This window comes from Pseudochaenichthys georgianus, chromosome 21 (assembly GCF_902827115.2).
Source record: "Pseudochaenichthys georgianus chromosome 21, fPseGeo1.2, whole genome shotgun sequence".
Taxonomy (NCBI): domain Eukaryota; kingdom Metazoa; phylum Chordata; class Actinopteri; order Perciformes; family Channichthyidae; genus Pseudochaenichthys; species Pseudochaenichthys georgianus.
Window position 1 is genome coordinate 23,805,993 of NC_047523.1, and position 14,956 is coordinate 23,820,948.

Below are 14,956 nucleotides of genomic sequence, written 5' to 3' on the forward strand. Positions count from 1 at the left end.
TTGTAGTCAAATGTCAACTCACTGTGGGCTAACGAGTGACCTTTCCTAAAAGGTTACCTAACTTTGTGAATGTTTAACGTTATCATATCTCAGGCTTAGCCACATACAACAGACGGTGCATTTTAGAAACTTTATTTGGGATTAAGAACATTGAATAGGACACAATCACGCCAGATTGAAAATGGGAAAAAAAGCATTCTCTCAACAAGTGCTGTTATCAAGGCACTAAAAGCACGATTTCTATCTGCGGTCTTGGCAGATGGACATATAAAAGTGGGTAACTATAAAAATCAAACCAGGCAAGAATGCGCTAATCATGCTTTGACAATTTCCCCAGGGTAAATACTGTACATTTGACCTTAAAAGGCACCACTAGAGTTATTTATTTATTTATTTATTTATGTAAGAACAGTGAGGTCTTCACAAAGAGCTTAATATGAAAAGACCACAACAAAAAAACCCTTACCTCCCTTTTAGAGTCCTTAAACCTCGTCTTGAACAGTAGGCAGGAAATGAAATGAGGCCCAGCACTTCAGCATCAATGGGTTAATTGCATCCAGCCTCAACACAGACATGCAACATTTGCAGCTCCCTGCCCACAAATTGTGCAGCCTTGGATCAGAGTGCCTTTCATCTCCTAGGGATGTTTTTCATCAGCGTGTTTGCAGGAAACAGAGGCCATCAGACTGTATGTCAGCCCCTGCTCTGTGTGGGATAACAGCCTGTACGTCCTGTGTGAAAGCCATGGCTGCTCTCCAGCGGAGCTCATGGGAACTGGGGGGTAGCCCGAGTTGGCGCCTGGCCATTTAGGAGTGTGATTGACGAAGGGTCAGAGGACGACAAGGCCACAGACGACTCCACTGTACAGGCGCCATTTACATAGCTTATCTCCTTGCTTGCTGTTGTGACAACATTGACCCTACAATGTTATTAGAGGGAACTTATGTGAGAGAAACAAGCTTTAAATGATGTATATAGATTGATGAGGATTGAATACAGCTGTACAGATGATATAACAAATCAATTCAAGGCTTTATTGTCATGGGCACATTAGCTACAGTGTAGATATGGCAATGAAAAACTGAAGTCACAGGCACCTCCAACAATAACAATAACAAGACATAACACAGATACAATAGTGCAAGAGAATATATATAGGACATAAAACGGATACAATAGTGCAAGAGAATGTTTTGATGTGCAAGTATATAAAAGCACACAACGAAATGTAAACAACACTGAAATATAACGATACAAAGATTTGGAGAGGAGCCAAAGACACGGCAGCCATCATCACCGGCGCCATCTTTCCATGTAAATGATACCATGTTCAGTATGCTTTAGTTTATTTTTTACATTTTTGTTTCTCAGGTGGCAGAGAGAAACCAGAATCAGGACTGTGGCAGGTCGTCTGCAGGGAGAGGTGGCTTACTTTGCACCATGTGGGAAGAAGCTGCGTCAGTACCCTGATATAATGAAGGTAACTCTACATTGTGTAGCTTCATTTCTTTGGTAAATTGGCTAATAGATGTAAAGCCTTAAAGGTTTACACATTGCTCACTGCATTCTGTTAGCATTAAGTAATTGCCCTCAGGTAAGACATGATGAAGTGTGTGGTGACTGACTGATTTCAATGGATCAAATGAATTACTTTAATTCATATGTATTATTCTTTTGTCTGCAGTACTTACTCCGGAATGGAATAACTGAAATCTCGCGGGATAATTTTAGCTTCAGTACAAAAATTAAAGTTGGTGACTTCTATGAAGCCAGAGAAGGACAAGAGGTAAATGTTGCTACTTCTTATTTGTGATTAATCACTGTAGGATGTCAACATGCATTATGAAATTGTTTTACTTTTACATCTTAAATTATTCTCACGTACATTTCAGTGTAATAGTTTTGCCATGTGTCCAATGTGCACGTTAAAGCTACTATTTGTTATTGATTTAACAGCCTAACAAATCCTGCACATCTTTGTTTTGAAAGCTAAAAAGAGATTAAACACTTTGATAAAATGACACGATTTTTCAAAATATCTTTTAAGAAAGATTAGTTTGCAGGTATCCATACAGGAAAAGCACAAAACATGCATTCTGGTGCATATTGTTTACTCCCTACACAGCTTTACTGGAGCTTTAAGTAGTTATGCTTCTACTGTATATAAAAATCCATACATTAAATCAATAAGTAGATAAGCAATTTATTTAGTTTCTATATTTGTCCTAATCTGCCTGTCTTCTCCATCTGATGACCCAGGGTCTGCAGTGGTTCTTGCTGGCAGAGGAGGAGGTCGCTCCCAGTATCATAGCGATGGACGGGAGGCGCAGCCGCTGCCCTCAGTCTGAGCGAGGGTCGCTAGGTGACGGCCCCGCAGCCAGGCAGTGGAAACCCTACCCTCTGAATGTTGGGGAAAATAACTTCCAAGATGTCAGTGATACAAAGCTGCTGCGGAAACTGGAGGCTCAAGGTCAGTTCACTTTTGGAGCGTCAGACACCTAGTCTAGTGGCAAATTAACCACTAAACACCATCAACTGCTGCCTATGTATTTTATCAGTTGTTTTGGCATTTATCTTTGTGGAATGATTGATGATTAAATTAACACTTAAGTATATTTCCCGCTGGAAAATTTGAAAACAAATATATAATAGAAAATAATGAATGTGCTATCAGTCAAAGGAGTCATTCACTTTGTTTGTTGGAAATTTTATTTCCTTTTCGGCAAATTAAATGTTGCCGAAATGCAATCAAAATTGAATAAAGGGATGAAGAGAGAGACTGTATAAAAGCAAACTAAAAGTAAAATGATTGATGATTTAAATAATCACTGTTATATCTTCATATGTATGTTATTAATATGATATCTATTTCATTTTCATAAGTATCATGGTTACGTCAATACCAATATATCACAAGACCTTTGCAGAACCATTTGTAAAAGGCTCTATAATCACAGAAGGGCCAGCTACTTTGAATTTGAAATACACACAAAAAGAGATTTAGGGATTGTAAAAAGATCTGTGGGTCACCTTGTTGTTTCTAATGATGCTTGTGATCTCAGTAACTTATTGCATCATGTTGCAGAAATAGCTCGACAGGCAGCTCAGATTAAAATGATGAGGAAACTTGAGAAGCAGGCCATGGCACAAGCAGTCAAAGAGGCGAGGAGGCAACAAGGTAAACAGCTCCTCTCTAATCTCACTCTTCTCTAACACTGCATCATGACGCCGTGTGCAAGCCTGATTTCTTTTTGTGTCTCAGCAATAATGGCTGCCGAGGAGAGGAGGAAGAAGAGGGAGCAGATGAAGTTGGTAAAACAGCAAGTAAGGACTTTTCTGTTGAATTGCTTTCGAATTTCTACAAGGAAGATGCTATCCTTTAAATCCTGCACCTTCTCCATCTGCATAGACCCACTGTACTTCTTCACCCCCCCCCCCCACACTCTATAACATGCATGACTTAACAGTTAATTCATTTGATCTTGCACTCATCCTTTTACCAGGAGAAGATCAAGCGCATTCAGCAAATTCGTATGGAGAAAGAAGTCCGTGCACAGCAAATTGTCGAGGTTCGTCCTAAAAGTTATTGCAGAAACATTCTAAAACACTTCCTTTCTGCTGTTGATGGGATTTTTTTAAAAACCCAACCAAAGGCTATTCCTAAATGATGTGCTCCCACTTTAAGTCACATCTAGTGAGTACATGTGACTAATGCCTAATTGGTTTTCTGCAAAAGTGCCATTGAATATGAAAATCTCTTCAGACCGTGATGGAGCTTATTAAAAACAAAAAAAACACCCGACAGTATTTCATTAAGTAAGAGGTGGCTCAGAGTTTACCATGGCTAGGTGAAACACCTATTTTGCATTCTCTCACTAATAGAGGCTGTAAAGTATTTTAGCTTTTATAAATCAAATTTCAGTTGACACGCTTGGCAAGCAGCTCTTAACAGGATTTGGTTGTGGCTATAATTACTGATAGAAATGTAGCTTAATTTATTCTCTCTGCCTGCTGGTGTTTCATTATAACTGCAGCCATTTTGTCTTTCAATGTTAATGGGGGTAAATAATCATCTCATTGCTTAATATGTTGTTTCAATATGTTAGATGTAACTTTATCAGTAAGCCGCTGGCTCTATTTAGCTTTTTCTTTGTGGAATACATAACATCAAGTGCAACACTTAACTAATCGTTTTTTCTTTTAAACCAGATGTTTGTTTATTATATTAGAGATCATTTTATTGTTTTATTTTTTTCGCTTCATGTTTTAATTATGAAAAGTATTTCCATTAGATTTTCAGTAATTAGAGTTTTATGTCTCAATCAAATGTCAATTTATAAAATAGCATTTCCTGTGGTCAATGTGCTCTACTGTTTGTTTTAGTGAGTCTATTACTTCCTTAGCATTACCTTTTACCACCTGTTTTACAGGCAAAAAGAAAGCGGAAAGAACAAGCAGTCAATGCCAAAATGATGGAGGCTGAGAGGCGAACAAAGGTGAGTGTAAATGACAAACTCTGATTATAGTCTTCTTATTTATACATTTTACATCTATTTACCTTTTATTTGCATTTATTTTGTACAGACTGCTGATATATGTGTATATAACTGACTGTTTGCACTCTGGTTAGACCCTCCTATTTCATTACACTCTGCTTGCATTATGTAATGACAATAAAGTAATCTAATCTAGTCAATTTGAGTCTAATTGACAAATTATGATTATAGTCCATTTTTGTTTTGTTTTTATATATTCTCTACCTTTGCTCTGCATTCCCTGAGTGTGAACACGTCATTCTCTACAGTATATTTCATGTGTGTGACTCATGTGAGAGAATCTTAAATCTAGTTTCTGATTGACTTTAATATTAAAGGATAAGGAGATACGAAGAATGCAAGCTGTCTTTCTAAAGCACCAGGTATGTTGTTTCTTTATTATTATTATTATTATTATTATTATCCACAACCACATTTGATTAAAGCCATTACTCTGTGTCTCTAAGTAATGAGCATTTTAGGTGCCCTAATGGAATTATTTTGTCCACTTTACCCTGTCAAATGATGCTTTGGGGTTCTCTTTGGTGTATTTTTAATTGAGCTTTCCACAGGTTGGATCATTCTTGCATTGATTTTCCCGTGTGATTTTCTATTTCTTAACTTTGCCAACAATTTCTACCAGGAGTTGGAGAGACATAGACTAGATATGGTATGGGTATGTTTGTTTCTGTACATCTAACAGCATATTGTGAACGTGTTGTGATAAATGGTTGCCATCATAGCAAAGCGTAAAGTGTAGCATCGGCTGCACTCATACTACATCCTTCTGCATGGCTTTCCACAACAGTGCACTGCATTCGTCTGCGCTATTTGTCTTCCAAAGAAAAACACATCCATTATCTGGCCAATCCGATCAAGAGAACGCCTGAACTCCACAGAACATATAACAGGATGCAAAGCAGTGAAAAATGAAAAACAACAAACTACACACTACAATGTTTTTGTCTTTGTATTGATTTAAATGTAGCGGCTCAAGATCCTTTTACTCTAAAGCGTGTGAGCAGACTTTTTAATACCTGAGAGAAGTCCATATTTGCAGTTTGTGTTCTTGATAGTTATTTAAACCACTGCGTTATAGCAAACACATTTCCTGTTTTTCCTCACTAGAGATTTAAATATTTTATCATCATTTTTTTCCGTTGCATTATCAGTCTCACTTAATACATCTTAATTGTAAGAGAAGCAATGATGGATTTCATTGTTTAGGTTTAACTGTACATCAGAATCAGAATTCCCTTATGAGTGGGGAAATACATTTCGGTGTTACAGCAAAAAGTGGCATAGCAGTAAAAAAAAAATAGGGAAGAAAAGCACACATTAGTAATAATTGAATACAAATAAAGACAAAAAGTAAACCAGTAAGAGTTCAGATATTATCATTTCCATTCAATATCCAGTGAGTTCCAGGAGATATTATAAATCAGTCGATAATTAATTATGTGTTTTTCTTGTAATACTGTATGTACTGCTTATAGTTCCTCTTGGCCACTTTCAGTGTGCCTTCCTGCCGACACACTCAGATTAATAATGGCTGTTCTAACTGTGAGCTTGTGCTTTGTGTGTGCATCACTACCCGCAATGTGGCTTTTCGTCAATCATTGTTCCGTTTGCCTTAACTGTTTGTAACTCTTTAACTACAGTACAGTGCAACACTTTGATTGTGTGACAAATGGTGATCTGTGTTTCTTCATCTATGCATGTTCATACTGTGAATTGCATAAATATGAGCTCCTTTTTTCTTATCAGAAAATGTTAGGAACTGTGAATAGAAAATAAACTGTGTGTGTGCTCTGCCAGGAGAGGGAAAGACGCAGGCAGCACATGATGCTCATGAAGGCTGTGGACGCCCGTAAGAAGGCAGAGGTGAGTGACACTTGATCTTTTAATATCCCTTTTTTCCTGCTCATTACTGTGCCTGTGTTGTTCTACATTTTATATTCTGTTTTCCTTGCCATAATAATTACATTTATTATGTTTCAACACTGTGCTAATTGAGGTCACAGTATGTGTTCTCCACCCTCTAAGCATAATATTTTTGCATCGATGACAATAACACTTTCTCTGCTATAGGAGAAAGAGCGTCTGAAGAAGGAGAAGAAGGATGAGAAATTGTTGAACAGGGAGAGAAAACGAAGGCTCAGGAGACTTGAAGTGGAAAAAGCAAAGGAGCTGAAGAAACCAAATGAAGACTTGTGTTTAGCAGATCATGAGGTATTCACACACTGGTACTGCTGGCAGATGAGAACAAGAGTACATGTGAGCGTGTATAGTCTCCTTCTGTGGAGTAGATGTGAGGGGAAGGTTTTCCCACTAGCATGAGGATTTTTTGACACGGAAATCAATCCGTTTAATCACTGTAGGAGCTATGCACATAAAGATTTGACATGCTTTTGACACATATTTTATGGTTTCATTTGTTCACTATCAGATTTACCAAAATAGACTTGTAATATCACTGAAAGCATCTTCAATTGATTAAAATGGAAGCAGGGGTAGGTACAAATACTGCCACCAAGTGGTTACTCACGCCGTAACACAGACCAGAGTATTACTGATCAGATACTTAGAATTAACACAAATCAGGTTATCCTTTTTGAGATTTCAAGATAACTAGACTTAAAAATACATTTAAAAAAAAAAGTAGTCTGAAACTGTAAGAAACATTTATTTTGAAATTGTATATAAATGGATCCTTGTATATAGGAATCAAATGCAAATAATTCAGAGACGATATTTATTATTAACCTCATTTTTAAATCTTGTTTGTATCTTGTCTACAGCCACTTCCAAAGTTGTCCCGAATCCCTGGTCTAGTTTTACCGGGAAGTACCTTCTCTGACTGTCTGGTGGTACTGCAGTTTCTGTGCAGCTTTGGGAAGGTGCTGAGGTTGGACCTAAACCCAAACATGCTCAACCTCAATGACCTCCAGAAGGGGCTGCTCAACACTGGGGACAGTTTGGGCAAAGTGCAGGACCTGCTGGTGAGCATGCTGTCCGCAGCTGTGTCTGATCCCGGCATACCTGCAGGGCACAAGGTGAGAGTGTGTTGTTGAATTATAAAATATTCCTGCTCTGAATTCTACATGTGTGTGTGTGTGTGTATACATCCACTAACAAGCACTGACCTGGGTGACACTTTGGAATAACCTTCATTACTTAATGGTAATTAAACTCTAGTTAATAGTTAAGTTCTGTTTTAACAAACAATGACATTACAATGAATAATATTTACTGAATAATTAACAATTATTACTGGACACATATACCTACCATTCATTTGTCCATGATGTGCTGTCGGTGTCATTATGTCTTTACATTATTTAACATTACATTGCATTATTAAACCCCTTCAAATGAAGAGGCTTTCTCAGGCAAAAGATGGCTGTCAACTAAAACATGATTTTTTTTTTTTTTTTTTTAATAATAATCCGCACACATCCCAGGGGTCATTTAAGCACTTAAGATTGCTTGAAGAGATAATTGCTCAAAATGTTGGTGTTTTACTCCCATTGCACTCTCATGGGCTACAACCTAAGCCCTGATCTCAGGTGCCACAGTAAATAAAGAACATCTGTTTTTAAATGTGGAGAGCATTTGTTTGTGAAAAACCACTTAACTCTTTCTTTTTGAAACACCCTATTTTTATCAGAATAAGACCGCCTTGGGGGAGAACCTGACTAATGTGGGGATCAACAGAGACAACGTGTCTGAGATCCTGCACATCTACATGGAGGCTCACTGTGAGCAGACGCAGCTGGCTGCTCTGGCCCTCAGCCTCAGGACCAAAGCCTTCCAGGCCCACAGCCCCTCACAGAAGGCCTCCATGCTGGCGTTCCTGGTCAATGAGCTCTGCTGCAGTAAGGCAGTGATCAGGTGAGGGTCCTGCCTCCTTCTGAACCTCAGGCAGACTCTCCGTTTGGTAGGGCTGTAGTCTCAGTGAACTAAATGGAGAGTAATCCTGGGGATTCTTAATGAACAAGTAAGATGTTCTGTACAAACTGTGAAGTCCACTGAGACAAATGTAACATTTGTGATATTGGGCTATATAAATAAACATTGATTGATTGATTGACAAGTATTCCTTCTGTGCCTCAAGCAAACAAGTTAATCTCTGCCTGGGAGATCAAACAAATTGGCTTGTTTTATTCATGGTGGCTTAACATTTGATGTATTAACAGAAGTACTAAAAGGAATAACGCAAATCGGGGTCTGATGGACAGTTTCACAGTGTTGCATCAAATCTTGTCATACATGTTTTAGTATCACTGCTTACACTTTGAGCGTAAAGAAATCGTCTTCTCGGTCACAGAAACCTCTGTCTAAATATTGTCCGATGTATTGCAGTGAGATCGACAAAAACATTGATCACATGACCAACCTGAGGAAGGATAAGTGGGCTGTCGAGGGAAAACTTCGCAAGTGAGTATATGCATCCTATATAAGCTATTATCAGAAGAAGGAAAAAAATGTAGCACATGAAACTGACTGTCCATTTTGACTTCAAAGACTGAGGAGCATCCACGCCAAGAAGAGCGGGAAGAAAGACAGTGTGGGAGGAGAGGACAGCCACACCTCTGTCACCCCCACTGCCAGAAACAAATGCAAGAGGAAAGAAGGGGACAGCGAGGAGGAAGAGGACGAGGAGGACGACAGTGAGGACCAAGGAGACGAAGATGACGATGATGAAGAAGAATCGGGTGGGAAGAAGGGGAAGAAATCTGAAATATGTGAAGAGGAGGTCAGTGACAGCATGATGCTCATAGTGTTTGTTATAGTGAATGTCAGCCGCGACACTGGCCTCTCACTAATGACATCTCTCCATCAGGACGACAGCGTACAGTCAGCCAGCATGGAGGAGCTGGAGAAGCAGATAGAGAAAACATACAAAGTGAGTTGAATACTTTTTTCCCCTCATATCACGTCATCCGAGGAATTTCTAAAGTATAATTTAACCTGTTTTTTGTGTTTCTTTAGCAACAAAGTCAGATCAGACAGAAGCTATTTGACTCCTCCCACCTACTGCGCTCCATGACGATTGGGCAGGACCGCTACAAGAGACGTTACTGGGTCCTTCCGCAGTGCAGTGGCCTCTTTGTGGAAGGCATGGAGAGCGGTGAAGGAGCAAACCTTTATTTCATTTTTTCGTTTTAGCCTTTAATTATTGTGATAATAATTAACAATTTATTTGCCACTTTTCAAACAACGAGAAATATGATTTACATGTCAATCTAAAAGTGATATAACCTCGAGCAAATGAACTGTATACATGTACGAGAAAATGTTTACAAATGTGAGTTAGGAGATATAATGACATTGTTGTACGTTGCCTGAGCTACCTTTTCCTGTCACTCAGGTTCTGAAGAGGAAGAGCAAGAGGAGAAACAACTGAGAACTGCTCAGACAGCCAGGGTAAAAGAAGAGGAGCAGGAAGAGACAAAGAGCCCAGCACAGAGCAGAGAGTGTGACACCCCCACAAAGGAGAGCCAGCAGGACAGTCTCAATCTCTTCCTCCAGAAACCCGGCTCCTTCTCTAAACTCAGCAAATTCCTGGAAGTCGCCAAAATGGCTCAAGACTCGGACATCAATTCTCACAACGGTCATTCTTCTAAAATCCCTACAACTGCATTTTATCCCTCATATCCCACTTTTCAGCAGGGACTGATAGATAAAACCGATACTTCAGTGCCATCTCTGCTCATAAACAGTCCCTGGATGACCTGCAGCCCTCAGTCTATGCTTCACGAGGACCAGCTCTCCAAGATGCTGATGGAGCAGCGCAACCAGTGGTTCAGCCTTTTGCCTCGCTCCTCCTGCGACGAGTCCTCCTCCTCCACCCCCGGCTCCAGCCCATCAGCCTCCGCCTCTCCACTGCAGACCGTCAGCACCAAATCCCCCCCCTCCCTCTCCCCTAATCCCCTAGCTGCAGCCAGTTTCAGTGCTTCTGCTGGGATTAATAACATGTCTGTCCTTCAGGTCGGTTTTTTTTTTCAACAATAATCCCAGTAACGATTATTTTAGATCACGCTGTGCTTTTTATTAAAGGTCCCCTATTATATGGTTTTTCATCAATATATTATAAGTATACAAAACATGTCTCTGAAGTGTTTGGCTCAAAATACCAAACAGATCGTGCATTGCAGCCTCCCATAATCCCCTCTGTTTCAGCCCTGTTCAGCAAAAGTGCTGATTCTGGGTCTGTTACTTTAGATGAAAATGAGGTGCCACTCAATGGTGCCCGTGGAGGAGATTCAGGTGATAAGGTGGGCAGGGGTTACCTTGGTTGGTGATTGGCTAATGGTTACACAAGCCAAAAATCGTTATGACATCATAAAGTGGCCAAAATCTGATCAGCTCATTTTCAGACAGGTTTTTATATAAATGGATTAGGACAAAAAGTGAGCGAATCTTTTTTCCTGAAACCTTCCGAATCTCTTTACACAGAGGGGACACATGTTTATGGATAAAACACATGAAGAAGTGAATGTTGCGTAATAGGTGACCTTTAATACACTTGTTGGACTGTTTAACTACAACATCCTTATACGTTATGTGTTGATCTGATGGTCATTTAAAGTGTGTGTATTCTCCCCCTCAACAAATACAGTCTGGCCTTCATCAAAGCAGAAGGTGCAACGTGTCCACAGCAGCGAGTCCCATCCTGCCCTCCTCGGGGTCTTCTCTACCCCTCCTGCTAGATCTGTCCTCCCAGCATGCCGAGGGTAATGGCAACAGGGTCTTCTCCCTGGCAAACACCAGCTCTGTCAACAAGAGCGAGACCCCAGAGCCCCTGAGTGACAGGCCCGAGTGTGCCTCGTCCCCTGCTGAGGAAGTGGCCAAGACCCAGGACTACCCTCGTCCTCAGCCGGTCCCCGAGGGTAAGAACGGCTCACTGCCAGTACGCACAAGTCAAATATGGTGGTCTGTTCACTGCCCAGACAGACTGTCACTCAGTTTAACGTTTCTATCTTGCTCAAAAGAAAAAATAAACCATTTTGTGAGAATAGTTTTTTTAATGTGTGTGTTGGCAGAGATGCTGTGTGGCTGGTGGAGGGTGGCAGACATGGAGGAACTGCAAAGTCTGGTCAAGGCCCTCCATAGCCGAGGAATCAGAGAGAAGGCCCTGCAAAAACAGATCCAAAAACATATCGAGTACAGGACCCAGCTCTGTGCCAACAGCAAAGATGGTTGGTGCACATTTTCTCTGCTCTCTTTTTTTTTATTTATTGGTTTATTTATTTGGTTGTTTTACACATATAAATAGAAATCCCATTGAAGAAAGAAAGGTGTTAAGGATTATATAATAAAACACACTATAAGGAAAACAACAGGTTAAATTGTGCCAGTACATTTTCAATTTACATTTGACAAGGTTTCACATACATAAGTGTGGCAAGGCAAGTTTATTTATACAGCACCTTTCAACACAAGGCAATTCAAAATGAAAGACATTAAGAAAATGACATTTAAAAACAGTCATTGTGTGCTGTTAATAAATGATAGAAAAAATATCAAACGATATGCAGTGACATTTAAATGATATCAGATCTTTTATGATTTACATTAAATATCATACAGTTGCTTACAGTAGACAGTAATTAGTTTTATGTATGCTGTGGTGGCAGCGATAGATGTGTCTGAGCTGGAGGAGCAGGAGGTGAGCGAGGAGGCGGTGGAGAGTTGGTGTGTGGAGGAGCAGGCCATGGAGGAGGACATCAGCCTACTGCAGCAGGTGGAGGGTCTGGAGAGGAGGGTGGTCTCTGCCAGCCTGCAGGTTAAGGTACCTGTACCCTACTCTCTTATCTTTGTTAGGCTCATATCCAAATTAGATTTCATGAGTAATTATTCAATATATGCTTGTCCCTGTCCGGTTCCTTCACTTTGTCTTCATATTAATTACTGTGTCATCAAATGTGATGATGTCTCTCTCAGTGTTGGATGCATCCTGAGCGGCAGTCCGACAGGGAGGATCTGGTCTATCATGAGCACAAGCTCTTATCTTCCCCGGCTGCAGAAAGGAAAGGACAGAGAGAAAGCAGCCAGGAGGAACTTCCTGGCAGTGTAGTGCGACGGCACGACAATCCTCTTGATATAGCTGTCATCAGGCTGGCAGAGCTGGAGAGGAACATCGAGCGAAGGTACGGAGAAAAAAAAAAACAGCTCTTTAAGAACAACCTTCAGATGGGATAAGGTCACTCTACCTGCTCCTCACTGTGGTGCATCGGTGAAGTGCAGGTTCATACCAAACTAGTATTTTCATTTTCAAATGATTTGCAGATTATTTCTCTAGATTCATAGATGAATTGTTTGGTCTATAAAACGTCAGAAAAAATTCAATAATTTCCATAAGATAAGATGGGACTTTATTTATCCCGAAGGAAATTGTTGTGCCAGAGTTATACAATAAACGCAGCAGCATCCCACCCCAGTTCCTCAAAGTCTCATTTTATTTGTTATATGTCTTGTTTTGTCAGTTCATCACCTAACAATATAAACTTTGATATATTATACATTAAAAAACAAACGAAGCAGGAACACTCAATATTTGAGTGGTTAAACAAACCAGCCTTATCTGGGATTATTAAATTACTTTAAAGAATAATTATTAGCAAAATAGTTAGTGATTGTTTTTCTGTCAAGCGTTTTATCGTCGTAGCTTTCTTCCACACTCGTTTTAGACATTTTTAATCTCACAGTATTCTTCGTAGACAAAGGTCTTGTGTTAGCACTTATCATCCTTTAGTGTGATAATGTCCCAGACTGTAGTGACTGCAGTCTCTCTTTCTGTAACCTCAAAGCAGAGAGGAGGAGGTTGCCCCGGGGATGAGGTTGTGGCGTAAAGCCCTCGGTGAAGTCCGCAGCTCGGCTCAGCTGTCGCTCTGCGTCCAGCAGCTGCAGAAATCCATTTCCTGGGAACGATCCATCATGAAAGTGGTAAGTGTCACTCGCTCTCATAATCACAGAAGAGTTTAAATCCTTTCATCAGATATAAATTCAGACACCAATTTACAGCATAAGTCTCATTACATCTCATATTAATATCGAATACAAATACTAGTACATAAGCCTCTAGAAGGCAATTAAAGATAACACAAGAAATCTGTACACTCCATCATTACCATTATCAGATAATAGGCAATCATTAACAAATCAACATCATGCAATATACCCGACAGCACAGAATTGTACATTATGATTCATTTTCACTTCAGCATTCCACAGATGCTATGCCGTTTGACATCATTTCACTTTTCACCATTGACTTAACAATATTTCTCACTACCTTGGCATCTAGCCAGTATTAGTACAATAAATTGTTCGAATTTAATAGGGTGAACATGAAATCCAATGAGGCAAATTTCAAATGCATTAGTAGTTTGACCTCACACCCGTGAACATATATCTGGTGTTTCCAGCACTGCCAGCTCTGTCATAAGGGGGATAATGAAGAGCTGCTGTTACTCTGTGATGGCTGTGACAAAGGCTGCCACACTTATTGCCAGAAACCCAAGATCACCACGGTACCGGACGGTGACTGGTTCTGTCCCACATGTGTAGAGAAGGTACACCAGAATCCACTATAACAGTACATCTAATTGACACATGATGATATAGCCGTATCATGAGTGATTATAATATGATATGTTTAGTGTGTCTCTTCACCAGTCTCCTGTGTGCTCTGTCATTCAGGAGAGCGGTCTATCCCCCCGAGGTAGGAGGCAGCAGAGCCGAACAGCTGGAGGAGGGAAGAAGGGCAGTGAGGTAAAACGAAACGGTAAACCATCTGTGGTGGGAGAGCTCATCAAAGAGGAGGCTGCCGGCAGCAACAGCGTGCCAAAGAAAGGTACCAAGGAGTTCAAAAAGAGGAGAGGAGACGACAGCCCGCCCGGATCCCAGGCCAGACATGACAGTCCTGTCCCCTGTGTGAAGAAAGCCAAAACGGCCAAAGACAGCAACACACATGGGCTGACGAAGTGCCGGTACGACACACATCTTCATTGCAAGCATAGCAGCATTTCCTCTTATCACTGTTTGAAATGAAGTTATTTTTAACTATTCTCCTGTGATACATATTCAAGAAAGAATCTCCCCAGGCAGTCATGAACCAACATGACAATTTCATCCTGTCCTTTTATATCATATCTAATATGTTTCGAAATGTTTCTTTTTACTAGTGTCACTCAATTTAAATGATTTTCCATTCAACTTTCATTTGTTCTCTCCAGAGTGCTGCTGGCGGAGCTGGAGGCTCATCAGGACGCCTGGCCCTTCCTCACGCCCGTCACCCAGAAAGCCGTCCCTGGATACAGGAAGGTCATCAAAAAGCCCATGGACCTCTCCACCATCAGAGAAAAGCTCACCAACAACCAGTATGTGTGTTACTCTCATACCATGTGATATAA

The 14,956-nt window shown here is 40.3% G+C and overlaps 1 protein-coding gene across 3 annotated transcripts in view; it reads left to right on the plus strand.

The window, feature by feature from the left end:
• Positions 1-14,956, plus strand: part of LOC117466481 (bromodomain adjacent to zinc finger domain protein 2B) — a 46,190-nt gene that overhangs the window by 29,813 nt on the left and 1,421 nt on the right. For 2 of the 3 annotated variants that reach the window (XM_034109741.2, XM_034109742.2), the window contains 26 exons: positions 1,372-1,480; positions 1,685-1,786; positions 2,260-2,470; positions 3,086-3,178; positions 3,263-3,324; positions 3,504-3,569; positions 4,431-4,496; positions 4,874-4,918; positions 5,179-5,205; positions 6,354-6,419; positions 6,627-6,767; positions 7,337-7,591; positions 8,206-8,429; positions 8,901-8,975; positions 9,063-9,294; positions 9,382-9,444; positions 9,531-9,669; positions 9,910-10,529; positions 11,161-11,431; positions 11,585-11,740; positions 12,179-12,333; positions 12,486-12,691; positions 13,352-13,487; positions 13,970-14,116; positions 14,244-14,533; positions 14,780-14,923. In XM_034109741.2, coding sequence (XP_033965632.1) covers positions 1,372-1,480; positions 1,685-1,786; positions 2,260-2,470; positions 3,086-3,178; positions 3,263-3,324; positions 3,504-3,569; positions 4,431-4,496; positions 4,874-4,918; positions 5,179-5,205; positions 6,354-6,419; positions 6,627-6,767; positions 7,337-7,591; positions 8,206-8,429; positions 8,901-8,975; positions 9,063-9,294; positions 9,382-9,444; positions 9,531-9,669; positions 9,910-10,529; positions 11,161-11,431; positions 11,585-11,740; positions 12,179-12,333; positions 12,486-12,691; positions 13,352-13,487; positions 13,970-14,116; positions 14,244-14,533; positions 14,780-14,923 — 4,101 coding nt within the window. The remainder of the gene's footprint in view (positions 1-1,371; positions 1,481-1,684; positions 1,787-2,259; positions 2,471-3,085; positions 3,179-3,262; positions 3,325-3,503; positions 3,570-4,430; positions 4,497-4,873; positions 4,919-5,178; positions 5,206-6,353; positions 6,420-6,626; positions 6,768-7,336; positions 7,592-8,205; positions 8,430-8,900; positions 8,976-9,062; positions 9,295-9,381; positions 9,445-9,530; positions 9,670-9,909; positions 10,530-11,160; positions 11,432-11,584; positions 11,741-12,178; positions 12,334-12,485; positions 12,692-13,351; positions 13,488-13,969; positions 14,117-14,243; positions 14,534-14,779; positions 14,924-14,956) is intronic. The other variant, XM_034109743.2, reaches the window with a different exon arrangement.